Consider the following 12,473-nt stretch of genomic DNA (forward strand, 5'->3'; position numbering starts at 1 on the left):
TTGCACCGGCCACATCTTAATTAGGAAAAATCTGGAAGCACATCCGTTTCGAGCTCGGCGATCCTAGGTGGAGTTAAGGCGCCCATTGCATTCTCATTAACCGTCCGCTTTTGAATGCAGCCTATGCACCGCACTGCGGATCGCTCGTTACACTATTTATCTTGAGCCTCTGTTTCGCAGAAAACAAGCTCGTGTTCGTAATAATACAACCGCGTGCCCAGTATCCGTATACAATCTATCAGGCAGCTTTTCAATACGCGCGCTTATAAATACCCTATTAAACGCTGTTCAAACCGATGCATGTTTTTTTTTTTTTTTTTTTCATAACCACGAACACGGAAAGACGAGAGTTTTATTATAATAATTAAAACACCGTTACCCCAGGGAGGCCAAGTTTCCATTACAGGATTAATGTCGAAACGACGAGATACGAAGCGTATTGGTTTTAATGGAAATCCGTCGATGTCTAAATATTCGTACGTCGAGCGAGTTAATCGTCGCGTCGTTCATTCCGATGATAAATTCACGTGTACGTCGATAGACAACGCGATCGTTTGCTGTCAAAATTTTCTCGAGTTCTGTACGTGCTGTTCGAACCGCGTGGTCGTTGGTTTTCGCCCTGCGGGGATACCACAACATGAACGTTAGTCTAAATTTACGTGTATTAACCAATTACGTTTCTTAATCAACTACTCGGGAATTATCGTGATGACTTCTGAAACAAACGGCGAGGCTCCGTGTCTCGAACGCCTTCATCGAGAAGTACGAAGCATAAGTTTATTACGATTTACCTAACCTTCTATGGTGCTCATTATATTCCGGCGCAGGCTATTACCTGTTTAGAAACATTCCCGAATAAAATCATCGAGCTCAACGATTTCGTCAATGAATATATGCCAGAATCTGTTAAGAGTAGCAAATACGACGAGAACATCGGTGGACGGAAATCCAAGTGTCAGAATACCCTCTGCAGTACGAAAAATTGGGACTTGAACAGCATCTCGGATTATGGTAGTTTAATAATGAATCATAAACGTTCGAGAGTAAACATGAAAATCTATCCCCCTTGTTTTCCTTCGATTCCTTCAGCTTCGAGTTACTACTCTCTGCCCATTTCCGATCGTGGTCGATCGCGACACGGAGTTTGCAAAAGAAGATCCTATCGATCGCGAGGTCTAGCTGGTCTATCAAACACACGTCGAAGACCAGGACCACTTGGACAACTTCTAGCCTTTATAGTTGGTAGTCTTGCGACGTGCACGAAGAAAATTGTGATCGATCCGTCCCAATACATTATACACAGCATAATTTCTACGTTCTTTCAAAGGTAAGACACGCAATCGATGATTTTTTCCCCCCGGAAACTAAATCGCTATCAATTGCATTGTTCTATGGTAAAGGCGGGAGTTGAAGAACGTACAATGTGGTCCTTCACCGAACTGGGACGGCTCCACTTACGTGGCCACGCTCAACAAAGATACCACGATCATTGGTAAACTTATCGATGTTATGAGACCCGCTGCAGTGAAACTCATCGCCGACATTACAACCGTAAGTAGCTTCCCCTAGTCGTCGAACTGCCCAACGAAAGTAAAAATCATTTGTTTCGATTAGTCGAAACGCTGGCTCCAAGCAGTCACTTTGTACACTGCATCGCCATCGACCGAATTAACGAGCGCGACTCGTTGCATCGAGACCATCGACTGTTGGGCTTACGAGCTGTTCTTTCATCTCAAGTACCTTCAAGTGAATCGCGCACCACAGACCACCGACAAAGTACATAATTCTTTACGCTAATTGTACCGGTTACGTATCGTTGCCAGGCGCGGTGAATGCGTTCATTTCCCTTTCGAGTGAACGGGACCGTGACAACAATTTTCAATTGTGCTCTCAACCTTGTTAATGAAACTTTCGATTACGCCAGGTAACAGCCGAAGCAGAAACGAAGAATTCGGACGTGATGCACATTAACTTGTGGCATCGTTTGGCCCAACTTCGCGACAATTATATCATTCTGTACGATACGCTGCAAACTTTCGACAAAGTTCAGGGTATGGAACCAGAGAAACCGTCGGAATAACGTGCAATCGATGATGTACGTTCCCATCGAGAGCTACCAAAACGGCTGATTTCAACGAACCAAAGGACATCGATATCGTTCGGTGTACAGTTTTTCCAAAGCAGATCAATGCAAGCTGTACAACAGGTTTAACCCAAGTAGAAGTTCCGTCGGTCGAACCTCTCGCCCGTTTGTTTCGACACGATTGAGCTGACATGACACGCTATTGTGGCTAACATTTAAACTCCACGTCGAGAGAAGGGACGGGGGGCGCTGACTGGCTACGTGATTTTTGCTTCGACGAGATTGCACCACCTGACCTGCACTCACCGCTCGCTCCATCAACTTTTTCCCCCAAGAGTAATAGCATAGCGTAACCTACTTACAATTAGACAGATAAAACATCCAACCCTTTTTTATGATAAAGCAGTATTATCGGACAATAATTTCTACGATCGTTCCATATATATTACAAAACTGATTCTGTTTCAAATGTACGAAAATTTCACAATCTTTTCGGAATAGAAAATGAAGATTGCTCTGCTCGCGAAATATAAAAGGTTAAATACCGATGCGTTATGATCCTTCCAGTGTCGTCGATATGGGGAACCAGACGTTGAACGCGATAGTATTATTAACCACTTAGCGAGGCAGACGTATGCTGAATGCGTGCATTTCGCTTGATGGCGTTCTTTGAGTTCGTCTGTGATTCATCGAACGTGAGTAGCACTAGTTGTAAACTCGTAAAAGGTCGATACTCCGCGTGAATTCTAAGATTCAATAGGTGCTAATCTCGTAATAGATGTTGATGATCGGGCGAAAATGAAAGAGGAACACGTTGATTCATCGAACATTTCCAACAGGAAAGTTCTATTAGAACTAGGTTGCATCTGTATGGACAGCAGCTGCAACAAATTTTCCAGCAGATTCTATTGACGAATACTCACTGTGAATGCAACGACATATCTTTCAAGAGGAATACTGGAAAGTTTACAATACGATAAAAATGCTTTTCCTCATGGGATGATGGGCTAGATCGTTAGGTACACGTTAACGCATCCAGTTAAAGGTAAAAGCGTTAAACGAGTACCGATCTCAACTAACCTATGATCTTGGTTAATGGTTGATCGCGAGTTAAGCCTCGCTTCATCCATAACAGCCTCGAACGAAATCCCTTGTGTGGCTCCATCGTGCGAACGAACGGTAGTCACGACTCTGATTACTTATGGGGCCATGTAAAATACCGTAGAACCGCAAGAGAAGAAACACAGCCACAGAGAAAAAAAAGGGCTGTGAATAGCATGAGAAAGCTGGAGTAATAGTTTTATTTATTTTTCTATCGTTTCTGCGTCATCAAGCTTTCCTTACAAAGATATTAATTCATTTGTGCGATCGTGTAACGTTAATGATTCGAAAAATGAGACTGTGGTAGTAACTCGAAGAAATTGTTCGATAACCATACAGATTGAAATCGCAGATAGGCGGAAGTGTTCTTGTATCCGAGAAAGAACAGAGATCGTGGTCGTAAGATCATAGAGGCGACTACCAAGATCCTCGAGAACCGTTAGAGTTAACGATGAGTTCGCTTTCCTGGCTGTTCGCGATCTTTACGCCTTGCAATTCCACCGGTGGATACGTCCGCGATACCACGGTAGCGCGAAGAGGCGGCTAATAGGGTGAAGATCCGTCTAAAAGACTAATAACATGATCGTATTATTTCCAATGGATTTGTGGCTTCTGATAAGACCCAGAATTATTTTACGTTATCGGAAGAAGATCTCGTCAAATTGTCCAACTGTTGAATGTAAGTGTGAGTAATAAAAGCAATAATTAAAGTAGACGAGGCAGACGTATACTGTAGGTGATGCATTCGGACACAAAGTTCCATATTAAAGCGTCCACGTGATATCCTGTCCGGTACATTAGTATTTATGACAGAGGCTGAATTATAAAATGGTTTGGACCACGGTTCCAGTAACGGCATATCAAATCATTGATCTATTATCAGGAAGGATAAAAGGTACATACATAAACTGACCTCGTTCACCATAGTTTGTAGTCGTAAACGCACCGTGCGTGTTCGTGTGCGCATGCAATTTCACGCAGACAACGGTATCGTTTCACGAACGGTAGACATAACCGGAGGCCAACAATGCTCCTTTGCTCGTCGGAGTTCGTGCAACAGCACGGTAGAAAGGAAAATGATTTTATAATAATCATCAAGGCTTGCGCACGTTGTATCAGTCTTCTACCGTACAGCGAAACAGAATCGTGGGTGTGTTCGTCGAGCAACGTTGCTCGACCGGGAACAATGTGACATTATGGTAAATGACTGAGACCATTGTCGTGGCTTGAGGAACACGCTCGCCGTGTACTGTTACGTTTCATCTAACACGACCCGTTCGAACGTTTTTTCGAGCATTTCGACTCTTCTCGTCAGATCGAATGGGGGACACCCACCCTTGCAGTTTTCCCGAATACACTACACTTTTACGACAGACGATTGCCAATCGTTACTTGCCAATGGGAATTCTTCTTCCAGCCAATGTACTTTCTAAACGGCGGTGTAAAATTACAGAAACCGCGCTTCTTTTCCATGGATACTGGAATAATTTATAATCCAGGAAAACACGAAGCGCGGATCTCGAGTTTCAGCTGGCCGTCTAACCGCACTCGCGTGTCTTCATCTGCTGCGTTATACATATAGTATACATATGTATACGCAAGAACGGTCACCTAGAGATCCTTATACCTTGTCCTCGACGTACACCATGTTCTCCAATCCAATCCAATCCATGAAGATGCGAATCTCACAATCAGGAACATCGATTGTTCACCGGTGTCGCGTCCGTCCGCGTGGATTTCTCTTTCGAATCCGCCTGGAGTTGTAAATTCCAGGCTCGACCGTCGTGGTACGCGTCCGGTTGCGACTGTTGCCCGCCAAATTAATATTAGGCAACTGTTTCAATTTCTCTAGTGAGAAAAACGAATGATTGCTCGACCGTTGGAGCTGACTAATCGTGATGCGAATGTTGTCGAATGATTGTTCGATTGCGAGTTAATGCGAATCCGTGTGACTCTTGTCGAACGAGTGTGTTTTGCGAACGAGTGTTTGCGAACGAGTGATTTTAATGAATGTTTTCGACTGAATGTATCTTTTCGACTGTCTGTTTGAGTTTCGTGTGACGTCGCGCTTCCTCAAAGTTCGATGAAGGCGTGACCAAAACTCGCCTCCTTATTGGTGATGCCCTGAAGGGGAAGGCAAATTTCTCGGATTTTCCACGCGACGCGGAGGTGGAATACCTCTCCTTCAGGGCGAAGCGGATGTCAGGAAAATATCGCGCACGTGGTCGCGGTGCGAGTTGACCGCGACGAATTTTCGAGTCTCTCAACGGTAGGGTTTTATGATTATATTGTCTGCGAGTCAGCGCGCCCCGGTAAGGCCCGGCGCGGATGGGTCCCAGGTTACCGAGCGCATATGGCGGACTGCAGACCAAATGTTCGCTTCTTTTGTCTCTGATTCCCTTTGTCAACGAAATCAAAATTGCAAAGGGTCGGTCTTGAAAATATATAAATAGACTGAAAGAAGGAATAAAATAATAAAAAGTAACGGTATCGTCTGACTGTATAACCGTCGTTTCGGTCTACGACGGAACAACCGGACCAACGGGTTTTCCAGTCATATTATGAATATTGTTATACCCATTGACATAAATCTTTGATCCGTTAGCTTCGTGTAATTTCAACACTGTACGTAAAACGTAGCAGTACCTCGCCTACGAGTTTTACACGCGTTAGAAACACTAAGCGCAGAAAATCCCGGAAACTGATGTTCCCGTGGCATGTGAAACGATTCACGCGCGATTCTCTGCCTCGGTGTTTGCACATTCGATTTATGAACGGTCGAGTTCTTCGACTTATCCTCGTTACTCGCGCGTAAAATGGTAGTGCGACCATAAAGTCAACAGCCGTTTAGGAGCAATGTAAAAATAACACGTAAATCATCCTATAGCTACTGTACTTAATAACAAACGAGCAGAGAGAGTTTATTGCTCGAGAACGTTGCATCAATTATGATTGGGCATTATTGTTATTATTATTAGTATTATTATCATCGTCATCATCATCATCCCTGTTATTATCGTGGACCTCAGAAGCCATCAAAAAGTTGATGAAGGTAGCCGTGCGGTAAGCCACAGAGTACCGTGCACGCGAACTCATTGACAACCTATGTATATGTATATCGGTAGTCGTAATGTGGTGTGATGCAACATGAACTCGTCGGCTCGCATGGTGTCGTAATTCTAGAACCTCGGAAAAACGAGCTTCCATCGAAACGGGTTCGCCTAAATTTCGTTTCTCTGGGCGAAAACACGTACAGTCGACGACTCGATTCCTTACGTTTCATGTTTATAAGATTTCAGTCCCTCTATTACGATATGCATCGTATTTTATGAACAACGTTACCCAACAAATCGTACGATTGACAGTAATTGTTGTCCATGGTAACACAACACCGGCATCGACGCAAGGGATACATACGTACCGTTAGAGAGGTCTCATTAGCGTGGCTGATCTATAGCCGTGGAAGCATAATGGTGGAAAACGTCCACGTCGTGAAACGCAACACTTTCCACGTTACCCGGTGGAACCGATTGCGCAACCGCAGGTGTATATTTCGCTAAATGTTCGTAGAGAACCGAGTATCTCGTGGTCACGCGATGACGTTTATTCGTCTGGTAAAATCCGCTTCCTGGTTCCGAGGGCCCCTACTGGCCGAGTATCGTGAGGGGTAATTTGTAAGCCAGACAAAATTACCGATAAACCTATGCTTCTTGGTTACGTATTACGCAAGGAAAGGAAAGTTTGTAGTATCGTTCAATTTTGACGAAAGTGAGGTACGGCTGTTTTCGTCGATCACGCGGAAACATAGTGGATACCTACTAATAATTATAATCCTAACGCCGTGAGCGCCGGTCCTTAACGAAACTTGGAAAATTACCCACCAAGATCGATCCGACGTCCGAGAACAGAGACGGAACGTTTCTGGGTATCGTTAATGCTTCCACGCGCTTCCGAATCGCTATTTACGCGGTACTGTTCGCATTTACATAAAATACCTGGGCAATTATTGTTGTCCATGAACATCTTGGACATTATACAGACATATCGATTACTCGTTCCGAGACAAACGGGCTTGAATCCCTGCCGCGATCGGACCGAGCGAACACTGCAGCGATTATGCAAAATTGGTATTCGCTGTAGGGTTTCATGTGTTGATCTTAAATTACGCAACCCTGAAAAAAGAGGCATTCGTGAGTTTAGTACCTATAACAGACTTAATTCCATCACGTTTTTATCGCGATCGATATCGAACGTGGGATTAGAAAACATTAAACGGTCCACAACGAATCCTTCTTACCCCAATACGTTTGTTATTTTATTTCTAGCATCCAGTAACGTGTCCACTAGTTCTGCAATTTGCATTTTGCACGCAGTCCCCGATACACGTTCCGTTTGCCACTTGTGTTCGCAGAAGATTCGGTCGTGTAAAGTGTGATTTTCTCGTTTTGCAAGAAATTTATTTCACGCATACGATTACGAGGCCGTGGGTAACTGGCAGTGGATAGATTTAAATTAATCAGAAGCCGACGGCGCACACTCTGCTTAAGGATTCATAGCATCGGCTGTAAACGCAAAACCCGTGTACACTTCTATTGGACGCGTTAAATTACTTAAGCGGAGATCGATTATCCACTCCAGCGAATAATTTAATTAACGTTTATCGTTATTCCAGAAAGCCGCTCGATGAGACGAAAAAGAAGAAACTATAATAGTATTACTCGTGCATCGCCGTTCAACGCGTTGCATGTATACTGATGCGATTCTAAAATTATTAAAAATAACACTGAAATAAATGTTAAACCAAAAACTAAATGGTAGGAGGCCTTTCCCCTACTTTACGTTTTTCTTGAAACTTGAAGACAAAAATTGAATATTCTTCTACGGATCGTGTACTAAACTGAATAGTAAAAGTGTGCTTGCGATCACAATTCCATAAAAGTTTCTCGCCATTTCGGCTGCGTACGAATACTGATTCAGGCTGCAGGCGAACCGCTCGAATTTACCAATTCAAAATTCAATATCGTGATGCGAAGGCATTTGCGAATCGGTGTTTCCCGATGATGAACGCCACGAGGTAAAGTCAGGACGGGGTGTATGTATGTATGTACATACCTACATATAACTGGATACGAGAGGCTTGAGCGGCACGCATAGCTCGCCTCCTCAGCCCTCTCGGATATCGTCAAGTTCAAGGATGCCTTCGAGGTCTAGGTTCACCAGAGACAGCCGTGCTGCTACGCCAAAGACGGAGGGAGAGGAAGAGAAAGAAAGAGAGAAACTGTTCTTCTGTTTCGGTTCTACACTCGTATCTAACGATTTGCCCAGAGATGCCTCGAGCAGATACATACGTATGCGTACATTGTTTCAAAAGTGCGTATTAAATTGCCTTGGTACGCGTGTGATAAACGACGAGATGTGTTTCAGTAAATGCAAGGCCATGGTAGAAATCGTTTCACGTTCACTTAACTTTTCTATGATCAAGTGTTCGAATATTAGGTACACTGGCAACGAGATGATACAATGCTCGTTCTCTCACCCATGACGATCGTCAAGTTAAAGGATGTCCTGGGAAACTATAACTAGCGTAAATGCACCAACTACGAGAGAAGATGGTTCACATTGTCACTCTTCTCATTTTTCATCGACCACATTGACGAACTGTCGTAGAATAATTAAATTGTGGCGAGCAATCGGGATTAAAACGATACGAGATTAGGTGGTTGAAAACCGTATTTTTAATCGAGGGTTCGCATAATTTTCCAGTTCGTATCCCGAATATTTTCATCAACGGTGCGTGTACTCGAGTTCGAGGGTCTTGATAATGATATTTATCGCGTCACTTTTGAACGGGCTGCTGCTCTATCGCTGACTTACCATTACCGGAGTATTACCTTTCACGAAGGGAATGCAAATTTATGGTGGCATCAACGCGCCGGTACGTATACGTACAATTACGGGTAGACTTCCACAAGGTTCGACCAGATAGTACGAAATAGTTTGCAAAAACGAGAACTCGTGCATTCCTTGACGTAAAGCGGCTGTAAATTCTTCGAGAAAACGAGACTCGAAGGTAGTTGCCAATCCATCGAGGTTGAGAAACAAGCTAACACCTGCCGCAGATCGTTCGTGAAAGATTGCTTTCAAGATTACTGTAGCTTCAAATTAAAGGCGAAGAATGCAGGGAATAGGGGGTACACGAATCATAGAGAACCAGTCGAAATCGGATGAAAATAAAAGGCAAAGATAAGAGAGGGTGGGAGAGTGATCTGAAAACGTGACTCTGAAAGGAATACAACTGCAATTTCATATCTTGTACATACACATATATCGTAAATGTGTACGTCGGTATGTATAATACATAGAACATACATACTTATATTGTAACGCATCAAGGGATCGATGACAGGCGTGAGCGCACTCAATTCCCCTTCAATTAATAGCCTTTTCTATCTCTCCCTGTTCGAATAAAAAAGCTTCAGGTCAAAGCAATTACGTGAATATACTCGACTCCATCGAGCATAGGTAATCCTGAGTATCGGTTTACGAAAGGTGTGGTTGCAAGATAATGACGGAAGTCTGATATCAATGGATAACGATTTCTACCGATTACCCGCGTAATTAGGACCACTGAGGTTATTACGTAATTGTATGCAGCTTGAACAGCCCCGACTATTTCAGGCATTTGAATGGAAAGATACCGATACTCTGCGACTAAAATCGTGAATACCCACGTTTCGCCATTACGGGAAACGACGTGTGTAACTGTACGAGTGGGCAAATATCGCTTGGCAAAGGATCAAGGAACGCGAAACTCCAAATTTAGACGGATTCCGTGTTATTATTAGACACAGGGTAGGACCGGAATAATCTCGATGTATCGTAGAATCCTGTTAAGCATCTGAATGAATGCAGCTAGGAAATTACACGACGAGGAGGATCTCGTATCGGTGGAGTTCGTTGCACCTATCCAAAGAATGTCAGAATTGACAACGTGATTCGTTGATAGACGAAAGATTGCGTGTTCACGGGCGCGAGCGTTGTATCCGACACGCAACGTACCAAGACCCGACAGGAATAATGAAACTGCACACGATCACCTCCGCGCGACAATAGAATTTTTATCAAGACGATAACTACTTATTCCGACGATTCAACGTCGTACAGTTACACGCAGGATTCGCGAATCGCGATATCACGTGGGGGAAAAAATCCGATTCACAGACGACAAACAATATCGGACTGAATACCGGTTGACGTTAGGTGAACAATAACACGTTGTTGGGAATAGGTGAAATGGATCCGTTGTGTTCGATAAGATTGCAGAGTGTGGTTTCCACGACGATGGAAACGTCCGAGTCCGCGGGATGTTAATCTCGACGAAAAGATATCTCGTTACCATGGCACCATAAACAAGTCAACCACATTGCAATCCAGACACACGAACTACGCCTTTGCCCTTAAGGGCTCCTGGCAACAATGCTTTCGCCTTGGCCCGAACGAACAGGATCTCCGCGAAGGATCGCACAGGCGCCAATGGCGATGATGTAGGTGGATCTGAATGCAGCATAGAAAGAGGAGAGGTAAATAGTGAAAGGGGAAAAGAGAGAAAACCAGCGGACGATCTGTGGAGCTTAGGCAGAGTCACGGTGCAGAGTCACTGCACTCCTATGCCCCGTTGCGCACCGCTGCGAGAGAGCCCTGCACCGCGGACGCGAGCGGGCGAGCAGCCGGTTTGCTGGCTCGAGGTGTATTTTTCATTGACAACGAGAGAAAATAGGATATATATATATATACCCCCGCCATCCGCTAACGTTCCACGAGAGTGAAAAAGTTCGCATCGACTATTATTAGAACCGTACTTAAATAAGATTACGTGGATTGTAGGGACAGGTATGCGCGCTGACGGCGCACTATCTTCTACCGCTCTATGCAACCACACCGAGGATAACTCTGCGAGCAACGTCATAACGAATCGACTTAATATAACCGAGAAACATACCAATAACCCGGCACCGGGATCCATCGATTTCTCCTCGATCCACGGTTTCGCTTCGATTTCGCTTTATCAAGAGGAGAAACGACGCCGAGTAACACAACGAAATAGAAGATACTGGATCGTGTTCCACGAACCAAAGTGTACAATCTCTCCGCGTGATACCTTTGGAGAACAAAGTTTCCTCGCGTCCGTAGGGGGAAAGTACACTTACATTGCTGCGTTCTCTCCATCGTTCGCATCGAAACACCGTAAGCTCTCGACGATATTCTCTCGTGCATCTAGCCTCGAGTGCTTCTTCGAACGCGGAAGCTTGTTGCGGGGGAGTGCACATGCAGCATCGCCGTCGTGCGGCCGTTCGGCCGGTCGACCGGCCTCCTCGGAAGGTCGTGCCATTCAGCGGCCGTTCACCCGTCATCCCTTTCTTTTTCTACTCTTCCCCTTCTTCTTTTTCCTAGCTATCTCGGGTAGGTACGTATAGCCAATACCCCGCTATTGTTACTACGTGTACATTCGCCATGCGCTTACTCGATCCGCTGGGAAAACGTTCGGCCTCTTCGACGAGCTTGCGATCAGACTCTGACGTCTTGAACCGTTCGTTGAACCACCGACGAGGTATAAGAATAGACTTTTCATCTTATGGGAGTTGGTGGCCCGCCTAAATTGTAGTATCGACACCTTAAAAAGCCTGTGATTTTAGCGACCCCTACGTCATGAGAAAAATCACCCCCAATCTGTGATGGGTAGTGACACTAAAATGGAAATGGGGTCGCCCCAGAAAGGTGGGCCAAAAAAATATATTGTATGAAATGTCTACTCCTATACCTCATCTGTGGTTGAACGTAATGGAAATTATTGTACATACGATGACGATAAAGAACTGGACCAAGGACAAAATAGGTACATTTACAGTAGCTGTCGTGTCTAATAAAGATGGCATTCACCCCCCTGTACCTACTTATCTTTCGAACACGTCCCCACTTAATCGGTCCTCTTAGAAATTAATTAATAAACAGGATAGTATGACGAATTCGTGCAGAGGAGAAAATTGAATTTAACGAGTTTCGAATGAATTTCTGTCTCCTAGATCGTTCGCGTTGCAAAGAACGATGTGGTATTACCTACAAGACTAATGGCGGATGAGTCGCGTGGACAGACCAGTCGGGAGCACGGTCGAAAGGAATTCGATTCGTAGATTTTCTCACGAGCCACGCTGCTGGCATGACAGGTTCTTCCTCAACGTTGCAGTACACTTAGAGCGATTTCTCTTCTTAATCGCGACGTATGTCCTCCAGT

General features: G+C 44.5%; 1 protein-coding gene across 1 annotated transcript; it reads left to right on the forward strand.

The window, feature by feature from the left end:
• The first annotated feature begins 637 nt into the window (after nucleotides 1–637).
• Nucleotides 638–2,080, forward strand: LOC107188530. The gene is made up of 6 exons (XM_015576832.1): nucleotides 638–643; nucleotides 828–1,011; nucleotides 1,090–1,327; nucleotides 1,401–1,551; nucleotides 1,615–1,776; nucleotides 1,925–2,080. The coding sequence occupies exons 1-6, from the start codon at nucleotides 638–640 to the stop codon at nucleotides 2,078–2,080; spliced, it is 897 nt and encodes a 298-aa protein (XP_015432318.1).
• Nucleotides 2,081–12,473: the final 10,393 nt, after the last annotated feature.

The sequence above is a fragment of the Dufourea novaeangliae genome, unplaced genomic scaffold (assembly GCF_001272555.1).
Source record: "Dufourea novaeangliae isolate 0120121106 unplaced genomic scaffold, ASM127255v1 scaffold133, whole genome shotgun sequence".
NCBI classification, from domain to species: domain Eukaryota; kingdom Metazoa; phylum Arthropoda; class Insecta; order Hymenoptera; family Halictidae; genus Dufourea; species Dufourea novaeangliae.

Coding starts and splice junctions, on each gene's coding strand:
- LOC107188530 (XM_015576832.1), top strand. Junction 1,328..1,400: donor ATTTCTACGTTCTTTCAAAG/GTAAGACACGCA, acceptor TCTATGGTAAAG/GCGGGAGTTGAAGAACGTAC. Junction 1,777..1,924: donor CACCACAGACCACCGACAAA/GTACATAATTCT, acceptor CGATTACGCCAG/GTAACAGCCGAAGCAGAAAC.